Raw genomic sequence first — 19,156 nt, forward strand, 5'->3', positions numbered from 1 at the left:
CAGAAATTAAACAAACCCATCTACTTCCACAGTTAAATTTCCCAAAGCATGTAAGTATTTGTACAGATGTATGAGAGATCTAAAGAACCTTGGAAGGATATTCTATCGTACCTGACATTTAAATTCTGATAGGACAGTGTTGCCCTGTTAAGGTTTCAGTTCTGAAACTTGCTTATCATGAATTAGCTGTGGCAAAGCTACACAAATATGAGAAACAGCCTTGCTGGACCATTTCACACCTCTGGGTCTTGCTGCTGCTGCACCTCAGAAAAGCTACAGCAATACTTCAAGTGAGGTTTTTCCATCTATAAGCTAAAGAAAACGATCACAACTTTGGAAATGCACCCATGTTTCCAGCCATTTTCTGATCAACTCCTGCAACCCACTTAGAGTGAGACACCTTCAATTTTTGTATGCAAAGAAAATGTTCAAAGAGAGTTTAGCCCAGGGGCATTTAAACAAAATTTCCTTCAGATTTTCATTGAGAGAATTCAAAAGACTGGATCCCTAATCAAAACTCTGTGCTGGCATATTCTCCTCATAAAAGGAGAATAGGTGAAGTTACATAAACCACAATATATTTTCATGTGAAAATTCATATTTGTGCACTGCTAGAAAATGCACAGCATTTCCATGTGGCAAATTTGGTTAATTTATTCAAGCTTTGATCAACTGAAAGAACAGACATCATAATTACAAACAGTGGTACCTCTTTTTATTAGTACAGACAATATAAGATGCATAGCTTTTGCAATGAAAAATCACGTCCATGCTCTAAGACATCGTATTAATGAAAGGTCCTCAATGTCTGCCTTGGACAGAGGGGCAAACTTCACAGTGTAAACTGATAATACAGGGGTGATCATATGGCATTATTCATAAACCTCCCTGTTTATATTGTCAGACAAAAATCAGCAATAATTAAATAGGATGTGTTAACTGCAGAATAGTTTCAAGTATTCAAGTACTTTTTTTTTTTTGGTTGTTTAAAATCATCTGCTTTCCCTGCTTCCCTGACTCCTTCCCAGAGAGGCACCAAGCCACATGGGTGAAGCAAAAGAACGCTTTTTTTTTGCAAGACACCTGAAGTTCTTCTAATGCAGAAATGCCTTCCCAGAAGCATGACCGATTTTTCTTATTGCAATAGACAGTGGTAGGAAAAATTTTAACTTTTTGAACATTACAAATACATTTTTTTTTAGAAGTAATAAGTTATTACAAGAGAAGCTGAAGAAAGTTTTACATTATTTGTGGGAATAGGCAATGAAAGAAGAAGACAGTGTCACCATTGCATAATTCTCCTCTGACAAATGTGGAAGAATGCACCTAAACCATTTTGTTCTTAAGCAGTCTGACTGCCCGAGGGCAGCTCCTGCACGTTAATCCTAGTTCGAAAGAGGCCTTCGGAACTCTCCGATGAAATGTCATTTCATATATTTCAGCGGTTTAGCAGCAATCAGGTATTGACTTTGTCTACAAAGTCTACAAAGTGTCTGAGGCAGTCACCAGTTCAAACCACTGTCTGAGTGCATCACTGAGAGTTTCTGGAAGGGCGTTCACATCTCTAAGGATCATATAGAATGGGAATGGGAATTCTTCCATGTAAGATCTGATTTCGGGCAATTCTCCAGGTCCTTTGAATATCGGTACTTTAATGTCCAAAATGGAATCCTGTAAAAAAGAATTTATGTTACTACTAAACCGCAAGCATCTTTTACAGGCCTTTGATATTATTTATCCTGTTTTTCAAATACTTATAATTCCTCCCCTGTTAAATTAAAAGTTAGAGGGTTTTAAGACTAAAAGCCATAAGTATTTAGTGGTAAAATGAAACCAAAAGCTGAACACAAAGCAGTTAAATGCCTTTGCCCTTTTAGATAAAAGTGCTCTCATCAAGGAATTATAGGCTAGGAGAGACTAAGCTTAAGCTTCTGCAATACCAAGTTCTATAAATAAATCCTGTCTTCTGTTAGTATTTTACAATTTGAGTTTACTGTTCCCACTTCAGTTTTATACATTTGATGCCTTCCTGGTACACTGGCATCTGTAAGCTCTTTAGGACTAAGAGTTCAACTTGCATTTGTGCAGTGATCTAATACAGCACGATTCTTTTGCAATTTTTAAATAACATTTCAACAAATACTACAAAGACAAAAACCAGATCAAACTCCAGCTGTGCTTCTTTTAAAGTGACTTCTTAGTTGCTCAGTGTAGCAGCTCAGAAAATTAATAAAGCTTCCAAAAACTACATTTCTGGACCACTACCCAGAATTGTCACTTGACATTATACCTAGGTTTCATGACAACCTTCTAAGTTTGTCAGCAAGAGAATTGTTATTTGTTCAACAATAAATATAGCAGATGAGTTTTGTATGGGAAAATAAAGATATAGAAAGAAAATGTGAACTACAAAATTAGAGTCTTCACCGCATAACTATAGTCTTCACTGCATAACTCAAAGTAAGGCTGAAGTTCACTAACTTACTGCACTACAGAGTCTCCCTGAAAATACCCAGTCTCCCTGAAATATCCAGAGCTCCTGGATATTTCAGCTTCCCAAAGAAATGTAACAGTTTTCTTTCACAGCTACCAAATATGGTACCCAGCTTTCCCAATTCAGGCACTAAACTCTCCATATACTCCTTTCTGTCTCATGTTTAATCTCATGTTGGCTCCAGCTGCCATATCAAATTGATACTGCTATCAGAAATTATCAGTTTGAATCAGAATTGAGATGAACAAAGCGCTTCTCAAACTTTTAATCTGTAAGCCTGCCAGTTGCTTCTCTGGTGGCCAAAATCTACAACCCTTTAATTTGAAGACAGGAACTCTTACTTAGACTTTCTGTGGCATAGAAGCCGATTTTTTTTTTTTTTAAAATATAAAAGAGGATAAACATCACAGTAGGGAGAAGTCATAGATGATCCAACAGACGTTATAAAAAACTGAAAGTGGGGTAAATATCTCTGACCTCCGCAAAAGATAAGATAGCTGCGAAGCAGTACAAAAGACAAGAAAAAGGTTTGTATCAGTTTCTCACTCACTGCACTTAAATACTTCTCTGTTGTTCACTCACTCACCCGGGAATTCGGATTGTCCAACACTACAAAAATAACAAAGATATTGGCATTCCGAGCTGCTTGAACTGCTGCTGTCACTCGTTCCTTGCCTTCCAAGAAAAGGCCTCTTCCATCAGATACAATCAAAAGCAGCTGCGCTGTTTCTGAGCACAAAGAACATTTAAAATTCCAGTTAGAGTAATCAATTTAAAAGGCAAACGGACTATTTTCTTGTTAGTCCTCTGGGTATAATGGAAAAACCCTCAGAGTATTCCTAAGGAAATTAAGTCTTTACCAAAAAGAATTCTGTGACTGAAGCTGCAGCTAGAAGTGGGTCAAGAAAGTAAGTTTTTTTTTCCACTGTGTGTAACCATTGAGAAGAACTGGGGAAAAATGCCCCAGTCCATCAGTGCCATAATTAAGCATGAAAGGCATGGAAAATAACTAATGAACTTAGTCATGGCCTTGTTTTTTCATGCCTGGTAAGTGCCTAGAAGTTAAATATTGGCTGAATTATAGGAGCTGAGGCACTAGATCACTACCTCATTACAGCAGCAGCTGCTGCAGTAAAATAAGAGTCCAAATCTCTTCCTCCAGAAGCAGGTACCTACGGGTGCATCTGCACTGGCATTTCACCTTGGGCTAAGACTGCGTTTTTGAAACATGTTTTCCTGTTGTCCTCACTTTAATGGGCTTGGTTTCCATCAGAAAGCAATCTGGGCTATTTTTTGAGGAAACTAAACCAGAAGATGGGCTCCAGAGGCACAGCCAAGGCAGTCCAACCACTACAGGGCACACAGTCCTTGGGACCAGACGAGCTAATCTGAAATAAACCTCCTGAAACACACACAGCATAGATGCTGGGTTCCTCAGCACCATTATTTTCTGGAGACATGTTACTTCACTCAAGTTGCACCCAGAGTCAGAGATACATCCCTCTAAAGGGACATCCTAAGTTATGTACCTATCTTCTTTTAATTATGAAGGAAATCACAGTAATTACAGTTAGGAATGCAAGCCCCTCTCTCCTGTTCCATGTGCAGCATAATGGCTGGAGAGGGATGCAGAACACTTCCTCCTTTTCTGCAGACAGACCCTAAGTGTGACAGGGCTTGGTCTTTTTACAAAAAGGGGGGGATGTATCCTACTGCCTTTTCTCTCACCAGCTCCCTGATTCTAGGGAGCCGATCGCTGCTCCATCCCAGTCTAGTTCAACAGGACTGGATGCTGTTTCCCCTCAGAATATTCTGACAGCCAGACTACCCTGTGACAAAGCAGCTGTGAATTAAACATTCCAGACTGTCCATTTCTTGGAGTACTTTAACAACAAACACTTTTTAAAAATATGGGTGCCACCGTGACGCTGGCACAAAGCAGCCTTTTAGGCTAACCGTGCGCCAGCTGTGAGGTAACAAGCTTTGCAGCTTTTCTGGGAAATTCAAGCAGCTCATGATCAACCTAAACTTGCACCGCAGTGGAAGGCAGGCAGGAAGCAAACACTTCTCAGAACAGTGTGCTTCTGGATACCTACAGAAATCAAGCAAGAGCAGAGGTGCCTAGGAGTCGATGTCACAAGAGGGCTGGACACTGCTCTAAAGCAGGCAGCATCTAGGGCTTGAACATGACGTAAAGGGAGGCAGGTAGGTCATGCATTTTTAAAAAGCCTTAAACAAAATTTCAGTGAATTCCTGACAAATACGAAGTAGGTGTCTTTTGGGTTTTGAGCTGAATTTGAACCAAACATTCCTTTTGACAAAGCAAAACTCAAAGCCCTAATGCAACTGATGTCTCGGCACTAGGAATCTTTCTGGCAGGATATTGCTTCAGGACTGTACTGAGCATTCTGCTGCCATGGCCACAAGCACAGTAACAAAACAAAAAAAACCTCACCTGGATTAATACTTTGAGACAACTGCTGTGCTGCAGCAAACATATTTGCTGATGATTCTAGAAACTGCAGAGGAAATGAATAAGAAAATTAAGTTCTCTCATCATAAAATCATAAACTTAATAATAATAACATTTTAAAAGAACACATTTCTGTATTTTAAATGCCAAGACAGTTTAGTCTGACCACCTATGCAGATACAGTCCTTGGCATTTTCCTATATTAACACTTGCTTCAAATTTAGTAGGTATTTTTGAACTAGAAAATCTTCAGAAAAGCCTTCAGTCTGGTTTTAACATTTTTCCAATGCTAACAAAGCCATAAAAACCTCAATAAATTGTTTAAGTGATTAATGGAATCATTAAAAAATACATCCTATTCTTGATTGAACTTCTTTTGCTTCAACTTGCAACAGAAGTATCTAGTTACATATTGCCCATGAAAATTAAGGGCATCAGCTGTCAGTCCTCCCAGTTTTGGCATTTATAAGATTACCATCGAGGTATTTGGGTCTCCTCCTTTTCCATTTAATATTAATGGGAGATCTTACTCAAGTCTGGAAAGGTAAGACTGCAAAAACTTTCCTTAAAGAAGAAAACTTTGCAGCTGTCCAGGAAGCGTTACTATAGAAAGTTATTTTCTTCAGGAATCAGTCAAGGCTCACAAACTTAAAGACTGACAAACATACAAAGCTCTTCCTCCTACTGCTACTTTGATGTGATTTGACATTGTAGTACCCAATAGCTTGTACCCAAAATACTGTTTAAGACCTAATACACATAAAGATAAATGCTTCAAAGTGGCATACAGGAGAACAAAAAGTGAGAAAACACAAACAAAATTCTGACCATTCTGTCATCTAACCAGTTATCACACACTCTAAAATATAAACAACCAGTAAATGTTACAAAATGATCATGAAACCACAAAGCTGCTGAAGTCCTGTCTGGAAAAGATTTGCAAAGATGTTGTCCCAGAGGCATTCTTCTGTACCTGGGCTATTTTTGTTTTCTTCTGCTGAAATTTGCAAAGACGCAATATCCGTGTCCCTGACTGGTCACTGAACTGTTCATGGAAGGGGTGCAGCAGCTGAACAGTCTCTCCGAAGCTTTAGAAAAGAAGAAAAAATTACAGTGTGAAACCAGTGCTTGCATTCTCTGCTCTGAAGTCTTGAAAAGCCAAGATTTCAAATAAACTCACCTACATACAGCAATTTGTCCCACTTCTAGAAGAGTCAGTGCATTTCCAATAACTGCCAGGGATTCATATGCAAGCTATTAAAGGAAAAAAATTACATTAAAATAGGATTTGCCAAGTTTTACTCACAGATCACTATTAAATATGAAGAATGTTACTGAAATTATTTTTCATAGTCTAGTAAAATAAATGAAGAGACTTCCTATCTTTTTCCTGCCATAGTTATGCAAGATAGTAATTGCAATAAAGATACACTAGTTCTACTCGAGGGCTTCCGTTGATTGATTAAGAGACACTACTTTAGGCAGGCTAATTAAATAAACACTGAAATAAGTATTTAGAAGGAAACACGCTTTTTTAATAAATACAAACCCTACAAGTGAGCTATGATGAACTTATATTTAATCCTCCAATGAACTGCATAGCTAAGCAAGTTTCGGCCTTTTGTAGGCTACAAAAAAAATAATTTTCCAGTGGATATGCACACCTCTATCTAGCAAATGTAACATCTCCTTTCAGCTAACTTTCACTGATCTTTTAGTAACAAATTTCTTCAGCATAAAGTGACAAGAGCTCAAGTGTACAGACCAGAAAAATAACTGCTCTAGAATCACCAGCCAGGCTTTCCAACAGCCACCACCTCTGTGTGAAACACGTCAGCAGCTGACATACTCATCAATAACAGGTGGTTTCTTTGTACTTCCTCCAAGGTTTTATTTTACCTGTTTAGAGTGATTGTCTATCATACTGGAGGAATCATCAATAGCCAAGCAAATCCGATACTGTCGTTTACTGGGCTTGGTCCTTCGCAACCAGATCTTATCTTTTCGGAACTGACTGGCAATATATGGAATCACTTTGCGCATGTTCAATCTCTTCCCCGTTCTGTAGTCTCCTCTGAAAGTTAAGAAAAAAAGACATAGTGACAGGGTTTGACAGTAAATACCTCATTCTGGAAATCCTGGCCTATGCAGCATATGCACCAAAATGACAACAAATTTTGCAAAATATAATAAGAACAAAATTAGTAGTTCTAATATTCATATTCAGGTAGAGATTAAAAAACTTCAGATTTTTAATGGAAGATAGATGTTCAGTGTTTTTAAAGGAAGTTTTTAAATCTAGGTGCCTAAAATGGAAGGCAGACCTTGAATTTAGACTTCTCCAGTTTGAAACAAGTCTAGAGCTCTTAAAAAAATCACTTAAAGTTAAAAACAATGTAAAACATTTTGACATCTTTGACTTAACAGCGCTTCATATGTTTAAGTTGGTTTGATCACCTGTTGCACAGAACAAAAAAAAATAGGAGGCAGTAACCTCAGGATGGGTACCTACTACTATATCATGTTTGCATTTCATAAAATAACATAGTGTTCCCATAGAAAAGTAAAATTAATGCATTTGAAAACAGGAATAGTTGCTATAAAGCAAAAACAACACAGATCTGCAGTTGTATGGAGGTTAAAGCACCGCAAAACCAGGAGTTTAAAGAAACTAGAAGCCTCAGAAAGATGCAACTTACTTCAATTTGGCTGCTTGAGTGGGTTCCAGTATGAGTCGCAGCTGTTCACAAAGCTGCTGTGATAGAGGAGCTGTCAGGACTAAATATCTCTGCCACAACTGCGCTGCTTCCTTCTCCTAAAACATCATACATCACAGAAAGAAAAAGTGAATTAGGAAAAAAACCAAAAAGTTAGGAAGCACTGCCTGAAAAAAGAAAACAAACCTCAGGTGTACTATGGGGGAGGTAGTAGATAACTAACAGCTGACACTATGAGGTGGTCTTGTGAGCACTCTATAAAGATGACAATTTGTGTTAAACTTGGGATGCTCCTTGCTGCTACAAAGCCGCACTGTGCAGTGATCATTCCTCTAGGGGTACCCAAAGCAAGTTTGGCATTGCTGTTGATACTGGAAAATCCTGTAACGGCCACCATCTGATAGCTGGTATTACAGCAAGGCAAGCTGTAAAGTTTGCTACGTTCTCTGTTGGCCATCAAGGGGAAAAAAAAAAAAAAAAAAAAAAAAAATCAGCAAAATTGTTACGCCTCATTGCACTGGCAATTTCATTCAGGAATGACTTCCACATATGGTTTACAACTCATGACTAGGACAGTCGGAAGAAGTATCATATTCTGGTTCTACTGTTGGCTAGGTCAAACTCCGCCACTGCAATTGAAGCACAGTTTCTGTTGACTATGATTTTGTGAAAGTGGTATCCAGCACTCAACTGCAGGTGGCAACTCAGAATGAAAGGAGCTTGGCAGGACTGAGAAAAGTGTTTCTAACTATGCAAGTTTTAGAAGTCATTATCAACAGAGTAACTTTCTGCAAATAATACACAGCATGTTCAAAACAATAAGAAATATTATCCTACTTTAATAATAAGGTAAGTTTTTTCAGAGTAAGTTAAACACAATGTCATGGTTTAACCCCAGTCAGCAATCAAGTACCATGCAGCCACTTGCTCACCTTTCCCCCTCCCCAGCGGGATAGGGAAGAGAATTGGGAAGAAAGGAAAACTCGTGGGTTGAGATGCAGACAGTTTACTAGGATAGCAAAGGAAGATGTTAATATTAACAAAATAGAGGGATAATAAGATATATTGATATCCCGAGCAGTGACCATGGAAATGAAACTGAAAAGCAATCCTGAAATGATCCCGAGCAGTGAGAGAAAGAGCAAGAGAGATGGCCACCTGCCAACCCCCACTTATATACTGAGCACGATATCTATGGTATGGAATGCTCTCTTTGGCCAGTTTGGGTCAACTGTACTGGCTATACCCCCCCAGCTTCCTGTACCCGCACATTACCGAAACCTGGGAAGCTGGAAAAAGTCCTTGCTCTTTTTAGCAACAACTAATAACATCAGCCTGCTATCAACATTCTTCACATACCAAATCCCATGCTAAATCCAAACCACAGCAGCTATTGAGAAGAAAATTAGCTTCATCCCAGCTAAAACCAGGACACATAACAACAAAAATAGCCTCTAAATCATGTGATTTTGAATATTTAGATTCCAGTCTGCTTGGCTTCCTCAATGCTTCAGCAGTAAAACAAGATGAAATAATGCAATGAAGGATTCTTATGACAATTTTATATTAAAATGAGGTCACAAACCTCATCGGGAGTTCCAGACTGCTGTGTCTGCCAAGCTTCCAATTGCCTTTCAAGTTCCTTTCTTAGCTCTTCGGGATCTCTGATGATGTGCTAGAAGTGTAGTTATGAGATTTATAAGACAGAAAAACAAGTTCACACATCTGGTGATCCCCAAACTATAACAAATTATTTAAAAGTACATTTTTATTATTCTTTTAGACACAAAAATACCTGAAAGAAACATAAATGAAGATTCTAAATCTCAATTTTTTTTAATAGCTTCCATGTACAGGAAGGATAAGTAACTCCCCACAAATACCTGCATCTGGGACACAATCAACACAGAAACAAAGCTAGGAACATCTATGATGCAGACACTGAAAACTGTCAAATACAGAACTTCAAGATAATTCAATGAAATTATCCTGACAAACATCAGGTTTATTGACAGTATAATGGAGCTCAAACTATTGAATACTACCTATCTAGTATCTTCCAAAATATAGCATGCTTCCTTTAATTGTAGTTTTTAAAAGTTTCATTCAAACCACTTGAAGAATTGCATGACATTTTCCTCTTCACCTACCAGCAAATACTGTTTGATAAGCCATTCTTTTAAAGGACATCCAAGCTTTGCTACATTTCTTTTACTTTTATTGTGCTTTCAGTGACTATTTCTGTTCCTGACGTGTAAAACCATTGTTTAGCCCAACAGCAGCATACAGTCTGCATAACCTGCAGGTTTACAGATTAAGGAAAATCAGCCTATGAATGCAAACTCAGCAGTACTTGTAACTTCTCATTCCTCAAGAAGCAGCAGCACTCCCTCTGGTCACTTACTGCAGGTTTAAGGAAGGGAGGAAGAATGTATGTGGAGGCGGCTTCTTCCATCTCTCTTTTGCTCAAAGGTGACAACTTGCACTTTCCCCCTGCAACGTTTCTCCCTTCCTCTTTAACTGGTGCTGCAAGAGCTCCCCCTCCTGTTTCAGGTTTTGCATGCCAATTGAAAAAATAGCAACAAGAAAAGGCACCTAACAGTCCTGACAACAGGAGAATGCTCTTGCCTTCATCAGCCTTTTTCCAAAGAGCTGCAACATTTGGCATTAAGACAGAAATTGTAGGTATAGCTGGCACACAATCTTTCCTGTGTTGTGCGCAGAAATAGTAAAATACTGTTCTCTAAGTATGTACACAGGACACAATACTATAAGCATGAAAGGTAAATACTTCTAAAAAGCAGATACTGAAAATATTCTTACTTTATCAACTGGTTGTCCACCATCAACTGCTTCTGTGCCATAGCTCTTTATGATAAAATGTGCTTTTTCACAGCTAACAGTTTGAACTGGGAAACAATGAGTGTTACAGGAAGCTCTAGGATTTTCTAGGCTATGATAATATTTTTTGAATTGAGACATTCATAAAAGGCTCAGAAAGGTTCTATACCATTTGCAATCAGCTTTTTTGAAGAAGTAATATATTTGTGATGAACTGAATGAAATGTGGTTTGTTTGTTTTTTGTTTTTTTTTTTTAATCTTTTGTGTTTTAAGGTCATTGATGCCTATCTTGCTCATCACTCTGAACACTTTTTTTATCTTCAGGCCACACACCCTTGCCTGTCGCTTTCCACTCTACTGAAGCATTTGATCAGCAAATTCATCTGAGCAAAACAGGTCTTGACAGTTAGAAAAACAAAAGTTTGTTTTAAAACGAGTGAGGATGGGACGTTTCCACATAAGAATGGGCAGGACTTGTCCCTCAGGGGTCCGTGTTTATCCCTCAGGGGTCCGTGTTGGGCCCAGCTCTGTTCACCATCTTTGTCGGTGACATGGACAGTGGGATAGAGTGCACCCTCAGCAAGTTTGCTGATGACACCAAGTTGTGTGGTGCCGTCGACACGCTGGAAGGGAGGGATGCCATCCAGAGGGACCTTGACAGTCTGGAGAGGTGGGCCCATGCCAACATTATGAACTTCAACCAGGCCAAGTGCAAGGTCCTGCACCTGGGTCATGGCAATCCCAGGCACAAATACAGGCTGGGTGGGGAATGGATCGAGAGCAGCCCTGAGGAGAAGGACTTGGGAGTACTGGTGGATGAGAAGCTTAACATGAGCAGGCAATGCGCCCTTGCAGCCCAGAAGGCCAACCGCATCCTGGGCTGCATCAAGAGGAGCGTGGCCAGCGGGTCGAGGGAGGTGATTCTCTCCCTCTACTCTGCCCTGGTGAGACCCCACCTGGAGTACTGTGTCCAGTTCTGGAGCCCCCGACATAAGAAGGACATGGACCAGTTGGAGAAGGTCCAGAGGAGGGCCACGAAGATGACCAGAGGGCTGGAGCACCTTTCCTATGAGGACAGGCTGAGAGAGTTGGGGCTGCTCAGCCTGGAGAAGAGGAGGCTCTGGGGAGACCTGATAGCGGCCTTCCAGTACTTCAAGGGGGCCTACAAGAAAGGTTGGGAGAGGCTGTTTAGTAGGGCCTGTTGTGATAGGACGAGGTGCAATGGTTTTAAAATAGAGGGAGGTAGATTTAGAATAGATATTAGGAAAAAATTTTTTACAATGAGGGTTGTAGAACACTGGAACAGGTTGCCCAGAGAGGTGGTGGAAGCCCCATCCCTGGAAACATTCAAGGCCAGGCTGGATGAGGCTCTGAGCAACCTGATCTTGTCGGGGATGTCCCTGCTTCTTGCCAGGGGGTTGGACTAGATGACCTCTGAAGGTCCCTTCCAACTTTAACCATTCTATAATTCTGTGATTTTAAAATAATTGTTTAGCTGCATATACAACAGCTGGTTGTGTGTTTCATTCTGCTATTAAAGAACAGCAAGCTACTGAGTTGTCTCAAGGAAAGTAATTCTAAAGTTTTGCATTCACAGAGTTTCATTAACACAGGTCAAATAAAACAGACTGTTTCTACTACTGTAGGCAGAAGAAGACACATTGAGTATCTTACCTGGGGAGTGTCCATCAAAAACTGTTGTGCTGTATGTATGGTCGAGTCCTTGCTTCTCTCTGGCTTCTCTTCAGTCACCTCCTTTGGTAACTTTTCTTTTGTAGGGTCGTTGACATCCTCAGAGTCAAAAGTCTGGATCTCTGGCTCCACTTCACCTGGTCCTGCAATCACAAAACTAATTACTAACTTTGTGTATCAGACGTAATACAAGAACCAATACCATATCTCAACTCTTTTACAAAGTGCCTTGCACGCTTTGTAGTACAACCCAGACTTTTTTTTTTTTTAAGAGAAGTGCACAAATTTTAAGACAAATTCATCTAATTCCTAGAAGTGATTAAGACCTTGCAACTCACTAGAACAGATAAATATGCATTTCCTTATGCAAACTGTTTTTATCTCTTATAGCCTTCTGTCCAAATGAACAAAATATTAGCAAACAGATATTTAACACCCAAAAATTCCATTGATGAAGTATATTTTTTGAGCTATAGCCTCTCTGACAGTGACAGGAGCTATAATAAAGCAATTTGAGAACATTCAGAAAATCATAATTAAAAAAATAATGGCAGTCTTATATCATCTTTTATTCTCTAGTTTTGAAATGGAACAGTTTCCTATAAATCAGAAATCAATTTATAAATGAAGGAATGGAATAAAGTTTTTATTTTATTATTGTTTCTTCTATACTACACTTTTTAACAACTCTATTTTTTAAGAATTATTCTAAGAAAAAAAACAATATGACAACATGGGAGATGTTTCAAAGGTCCTAGTTTTTCTCTAACAGAACAAACTGTTAGAGAATCATGTGGAAAAACAGATTGATTACATGCATGCCTGTACCATAAAGCTAATGAGTCTAGCAAGAGATTTATTTGAAGAGATTAAACCTGAAGGGAGTGGGAGGCAAGAAGGTGAATTCAAGCTGATGAACTCTCATCTCCCCCTCTCCAGCCAGCTTCTGTGTTGTTTGGTAAGAAAACAATTTAAAATTCCAAGCTAGTGTCATTTATTTAGATTCATCAAAATGAAATACTCCTATTGCAATTGGCAAGAGGTATTTATTTATATCTAGCTTATTTTGTCTGTGTGGGCTGCGTGGCTGACAAGTCAGACCCATCATCTTCTGATCCACCAGCCATTCACATCTGACAGCCATTTTCTATTAGGCAGCTCAGTTTTGTTTTGTTTCATTCCCACTTAAGGAAGAAAGCAGTGACAGTGCCACTTCGGTGCTAGCTCACCGGATATTGTTTGGATCAGCTCCTCAGCTTCCCTGTGTTTTGTCAGAAGTTAACCCACAAAAAAAGTTATGCGCTGCTGATGCTGGTGATACTGAAATCCATTGTTATATGCCAATTAATTAAGCTAATTGCCACTGTGTCTAACAGCAGGAAAGTGTTTGCTTTTTACTTCTTCAAAGAAGTGGATAAAGATTAGAGACCATTAACTTGAAAGAAAACAGCCAATCTCTCTGTCACTCAACCAATTTAGCAAAGGCCAATGCTAGTTACTAAGCAGAAGTAAGAATACTGCTGCAGAAAAGTCAATTATGAGCAGATGTTTTAGTCTTTAAAACGTATACACATCCATTACAGGCAAATATACATTTAAAGATGCACATCAGCATATGTTTAGAATGTTTTTAAAGTTAATGTACCAGGAGTTTTTGTGGCAGTAGACTTCTTTTTTTCTGGCTTCAGCTCCTCTGTATCTACTGCTTTGAGATCCTCATTGTTCTGCATTTCTGTTTCCATAGCTGCATCTTCAGAATCTCCCTCTTCCTTTTCTTCAAGAGGCATAATGGGTTTCTCTTGCTCCTGGGTAGCTACATCTGTATAAAGGCAACAATATTTACTAAGGGGAAGAGGAAGGAAAAGTAGTGAAGTTGCAAAAAAACCTCTGCATTTTGAGGCCACTGTGTATCAGTTTCAGTGAACTTCAGAAGAGACTCAAGCTATTGTCTCAAACCTGTTTTATCTGTCACTGTGCTACGCCATGTTGTATCAATGAGCTATTGCCCTGAAAACCTGATGAATAAAATAACTAGTTACCTTAATAGAAAGCAATATAATTAAATTTAGATCAGAGGAATATTTTAAGTAGACATAAATTTGTCTGATAAAGAATAAGGAACCTGCTGTGTTATCCGAAATATATTGCATGTGTGGTAGCAGTTTGGGCTTCAAAATAATTGAAGCGAGGTTTGGAAAGAAAGGATTTAAAATATGTGTATTAAAATAAAGTCCACTTTTATAAGTCAATTCAGTTTTTTCAAAAATGTTATCATTAGTTTGAATCTGATTGCTAAAGAGTAGCATTTATTGTAGGGAAATGGTGCTATATCTTAAAGCAAAGCAAGGATTGTTAAACATAACTTAAAAATGTACTGGGAAAAACTACAGTAAATAGTAGGAGTGCTTCAGGATACGATTCTGCAATGACAACTCTTGACACCTAGAAATACCACTGTACCGTAAGTCTGTGCATCATAGTGTTCAGAGCCTTCTTTGATATGTTCAAATGCATCAGCCTCCTCCACGTTTTCTTTAGGCTGAGTTGCATTCTGCTTTGCTTCACTGCTGGATTCTATGGTTCTCAGTCGCTTGTGGACATGTTCGTTGTGATCGCCCATTGAGCGTTCATTGTCTGCCTGACCAGGTTTCCTTTTGAAACTCTGAAAAACACCAAATTAACATCATGAACTCCAAGTAAGGTAGAAGCAAACACCAACTAGAACAAGAGTTCTAACTAGGAGAAACCGAGTCCCGCCTATTTGCTGGTTCATATTGACATTAAAATAAAAAAAAAATAAAAAAATAAAAAAAAAAAAAAGGAAAAAAAAAAAAAAAAATCAATGAAAGATAAGAACCTGGGTATTTTTTCTGCTTTGCTTCTGAGAAGCCATCCGGGCCATACGTGTGGAATCATGGCCTTCTGATTGATTTGCACTTGAAGCTCCACTTCCGTATTCCTGAGAGACCAAAAAAATTCCAACGGTAACTGAAAAGGGATTTAGCAACTTTTGTAGAAAGATTTGAGAAGTTAAACTGCAATGCTGTGCTACCTTCTATTGTGAACGACAAACGACTCACAACTGCAAGTATTATTGTCTGCTCTGCACAAGGGTATTCTGCAGCTCAATCATTAGCCTAAACTTAACACGCAGTCTTCACTGCTATGGTCTTCAGGTTTTTTTTTTTTTCAGTGAATTTATAACTGGTGTTTTAAAAATGGAATCTTAGACAATTTAAAAAAAAATGGCAGCAATTCCTTAATTGTAACTTGAAAAAACATTCACAAGTTCAGCATTTGTAACTAGGATACCTCCATGTAACTTACCTCTTTAGACTGGTCTCTTTCTGAAGCCTCTCCAGCCAGCTCAACAGCACTGTCACTCTGCAGGTTTTCTTGCCCAGTCTGCCCTTGTGTTTCATGCTCCATTCTTTCCTCAGGCTCAGGGATCTGTTCATCCATCTCTGAGTTATCTTTACCCTCTTCTTCCTGAAAAACATCAGTTTATTTTAACATTCTACGAAACATCAAGAAACACAAGGCCAAGGAGGTAACAGGAATACAGATGACAGAAACACACCAGTTTAACAGTAAGCACATCTCTGTTATCTTGATGAGGACTGACTAACATCACACCTACTCAATGTCAAATTTGTTTCAGAGCATCATAGAACACAGAACACATCTGTTTCTTAAGTCTTGTAAAAGAAGAAAAATCAGGCTTTTATTACTCTTACCTGAGGTTGAAGGCCTTGGTCAGCTGCAGGGATTCCCTTATCTTCAGCAGATTCTTTTTTTTCTTCATCAGGTGGTTGTGACTCTTCCTCCTCCTCATCTTCTGCTGCATCCTCACTGTTTCCTGCATTTTCTTCTTGATCATCAGCATCTTTGTTCCCTTCATCTTCATTCTCCTCTTTATCTTCAGAAATGTCTTCTTCAGCTGGTTCCGCATCTTGATCATCTCTTTCTGTCTCATCAGTATCCTCTTTATTTTGTTCTTCTGTCTTCTCTGCTTCACTTAAATCAGCAGGTTTCTCATCTACTTCAAAAGCATTCTCTTCTTCTGGATTAAAAAAAAATCAGAAAGGTACACAAAACTTTCAGTGAAGTACAGAGACAGTGAATATTACAGATATTTGGAAAAAAACCACCTAGCCTATCAAAAGAATCTTGAAGAAGATACTGAGAATTCTGTACATAGAATCTAATTTTCTATAGAAGATAATTTATTTAAGTCACAACTGGTTTGTAACTAACAAATACAGCAGGATTAATTCCTGTTAACTTCCTTTAACCTAATATTCTTGAGGGTCAGTTGACTTTGAGTACAAATGCTTGTAAGTACCACAGAAAAAACTGAAACCACAAAAGCAACTGGACACTGAAATAAGGAGCTTCTAGCATAAATTAGGGTGTATCACTTGGATGACATGAGAAAGCCTGCTCCATGTGAGTGTGAAAAGGAGGTAAAGGAAAATGCTGTAATGCTGAGTTCTTATCTGTCTTGCATTTCGTATCTTGATATTTTGATACAGAGAAGTGAATTTGCAGCTTCTTGTTATACAGAATCCTACCACTACCTCTCTTCATACAGAGAAAAAAAAAAAAAAAAAAAAAGAGCTCATTATTTGACTGTTCCTCCCTATTTCTATTTGGCTTTAATCTGGGAATCTGTAGAGAGATTTTTTCAATTGTACCTTCATCCTCTTCCTCTTCATCACTCTTCTCATCATTCTCCAGGTTCAAATTATCAGGAAGGTCCAAAGGTTCAATTTCAGGCTGCTTTTCCTGCTGGCCATGATAAGGATCTACTTCGTTCTCATCATACTCCCGCTGTTAGCAAAAGAATGGGGGGAAAATAAATAAGAAATGTTTTAAGTAGGAGGAAAGGCAAAGATGAGAAATAAGACACTATTGAATTCTCTAGGACACAGAAATAATGGACAGAATATTACATTCTGATCAGTTAAAAATGAATTTCCAGTGGTCCATATCCTCATGTATAAATAGTAAAAAGATTAATTTCGGCAAATGTATTTACATAAATCGTTACTTTTTCAAAACAGCATGTTTTGTGTTCAGAATGCAGTTTTCCTAGCTGAAAGATTCTGAACAGAATCTGCACTTTTGCAGATGGTAAATGCACTCTTGAATACTGTGCAGAATCTTCAAGCATCCTGTATACAAATTTTTGAGATGAGTCCCTCTGACTTAGGATGTTTCTGTTGCTAAACACAACAGAACAAGAACTACTAAGCTTTGTCTATCAAAATATCAATTCAATGTAAAGCCTGTTTTCACAGCCGTTACAAGTTCAGATTAGTACAAACAAAAAAAACTTTTTGGATTATGGATCAGAAGATATACATGTAATATAATGGATACAATATGGTTTAGTTTTAGCTCTAAAATAAACTAGCTTTTTCAGTGCACTTCACTGTTACATAAAGAGCGTTTCAAATTCTCAGAAACACATGATGCGAGCAACAGAATACAGTTTAACAGCAAGGTATTCTATGTAGTCCAAATCATTTTTACCTCATCAATTTGTTCATGGATTTTCTCTTTGTTTCCACTGTCGTCATCTTGTTGCTCTTCTTTCTCATCCTTTGGATGCTGTTTTTTATTATCCTTGTTTCCTGTGCCCAAATTGTCATCTTTGGCAACGAGCTCTGAATCCTCCTATTAACCAACAAATTCAGAAGAACTCAGTTCTGCTACCTGCTTCTCAAAGTCTGAGTGACAAGACATTATCTCCTACAGAAAAAATGACAACACTAAATAACTTGTGATATACCCAAATTATCCTTTTCCAAGACAAAGAGCTATGCAAGGGAGTTCACGGTCTAGGTCACATCAAGTTAACAGAGTTTAATTCTTTTTATATTCTTCTTCTTGCTCCTTTTCTCTTTACCTCATCCATCCCTGGTCCAGTTTCTTCTGTTTTACTACCGGTATCATCTTCATCATCATCATCGTCTTCATCCCCCCACAGCCTCTCATCCAGTTTATCATCAGCTTCAGCATCATCAAGATTTCCCATCTGCTTATCCAGCTCCTCCTCTTCATCTGAATTTTCATCATTTTCTGTGTACAGGTCAGAATGTGTTTCAGTACAGAAGAGACAAAGCTAACTTTTCTGTTAAGTTCGGAAACAAACGAGCAGTCATACTCGCACCATAATTTCATCACCCTATGCAGTTAATTGAGAGATGCAGAAAAATACACATGCTCTAACACCCAAAAGAGCAGGGTCCTAATTATGTGTTTCAGACTGTTCTCTTGGACATAGGGACACATACAGCATTCTCTCCCACAGATTAACAAGTCCCAGGTCCAAAACTTGGATGATTTAAACTCACTATTCCTTACCCTCTCCCTCCTCTACTTTTGAAATGTTTTAGCATTAATGGGATGGGAAAGGTCCATTCCACTTTATCTGTTTATTAGCTTGGGAATTTGGCCTTCTTGTGCAGATGAACTATTTCTTGGCACTTTGTCAGAGATTTGAAAGTAGATTAACGCTACTGTAATTTGTAAGCCACATTAGTTTCAGATGTTCAAGCTGTTACCCTTTAAAGTGAAGAACTGCTACCTTTTGGGCGAGGAGTAATGTGAACGAATCTACCAAATGTTGCTATTTTTTCCATTTTAAAAAGGTAAAGTTAAATTATTTTTGTTGCTTAAAAGTTAGCAATAGCTTCATTAGTCATGTTTTTAAGTTAACTACAGCCATATTCTCAACAGTTCTGCGGATCTTCAACAGCTCCACAAAGTCAGTAACTCATTTTAAAATGGATCGATAGATCAGCTCACAACAAGGAGAAAGAATCGTCTCCTTTCATTCCAAAATCACCACAGTGACAGCAAAAAGACAGTATTTTCTTTATACACTTCTTTGCATTCGTATTAATACTTCTTAGTATTTATATACAAAT

General features: G+C 38.4%; 1 protein-coding gene across 4 annotated transcripts in view; it reads right to left on the reverse strand.

Annotated features, from left to right (window-relative positions):
* Positions 1–693: 693 nt before the first annotated feature.
* MDN1 (midasin AAA ATPase 1) overlaps positions 694–19,156 on the reverse strand; it is a 102,529-nt gene continuing 84,066 nt past the window's right edge. For 3 of the 4 annotated variants that reach the window (XM_086745952.1, XM_086745950.1, XM_086745953.1), the window contains 17 exons: positions 18,133–18,305; positions 17,757–17,900; positions 16,916–17,051; positions 15,956–16,281; positions 15,546–15,707; positions 15,076–15,177; positions 14,679–14,880; positions 13,864–14,037; positions 12,201–12,361; positions 9,270–9,359; positions 7,667–7,782; positions 6,867–7,041; positions 6,148–6,221; positions 5,941–6,055; positions 4,950–5,013; positions 3,081–3,223; positions 694–1,671 (listed from right to left, as the gene is read on the reverse strand). In XM_086745952.1, the coding sequence (XP_086602078.1) occupies positions 1,483–1,671; positions 3,081–3,223; positions 4,950–5,013; positions 5,941–6,055; positions 6,148–6,221; positions 6,867–7,041; positions 7,667–7,782; positions 9,270–9,359; positions 12,201–12,361; positions 13,864–14,037; positions 14,679–14,880; positions 15,076–15,177; positions 15,546–15,707; positions 15,956–16,281; positions 16,916–17,051; positions 17,757–17,900; positions 18,133–18,305 (2,546 nt within the window). In that variant the 3' untranslated portion in view covers positions 694–1,482. The remainder of the gene's footprint in view (positions 1,672–3,080; positions 3,224–4,949; positions 5,014–5,940; positions 6,056–6,147; positions 6,222–6,866; positions 7,042–7,666; positions 7,783–9,269; positions 9,360–12,200; positions 12,362–13,863; positions 14,038–14,678; positions 14,881–15,075; positions 15,178–15,545; positions 15,708–15,955; positions 16,282–16,915; positions 17,052–17,756; positions 17,901–18,132; positions 18,306–19,156) is intronic. The other variant, XM_086745951.1, reaches the window with a different exon arrangement.

This window comes from Chlamydotis macqueenii, chromosome 3 (assembly GCF_036417535.1).
Source record: "Chlamydotis macqueenii isolate bChlMac1 chromosome 3, bChlMac1.mat, whole genome shotgun sequence".
Taxonomy (NCBI): Eukaryota; Metazoa; Chordata; class Aves; order Otidiformes; family Otididae; genus Chlamydotis; species Chlamydotis macqueenii.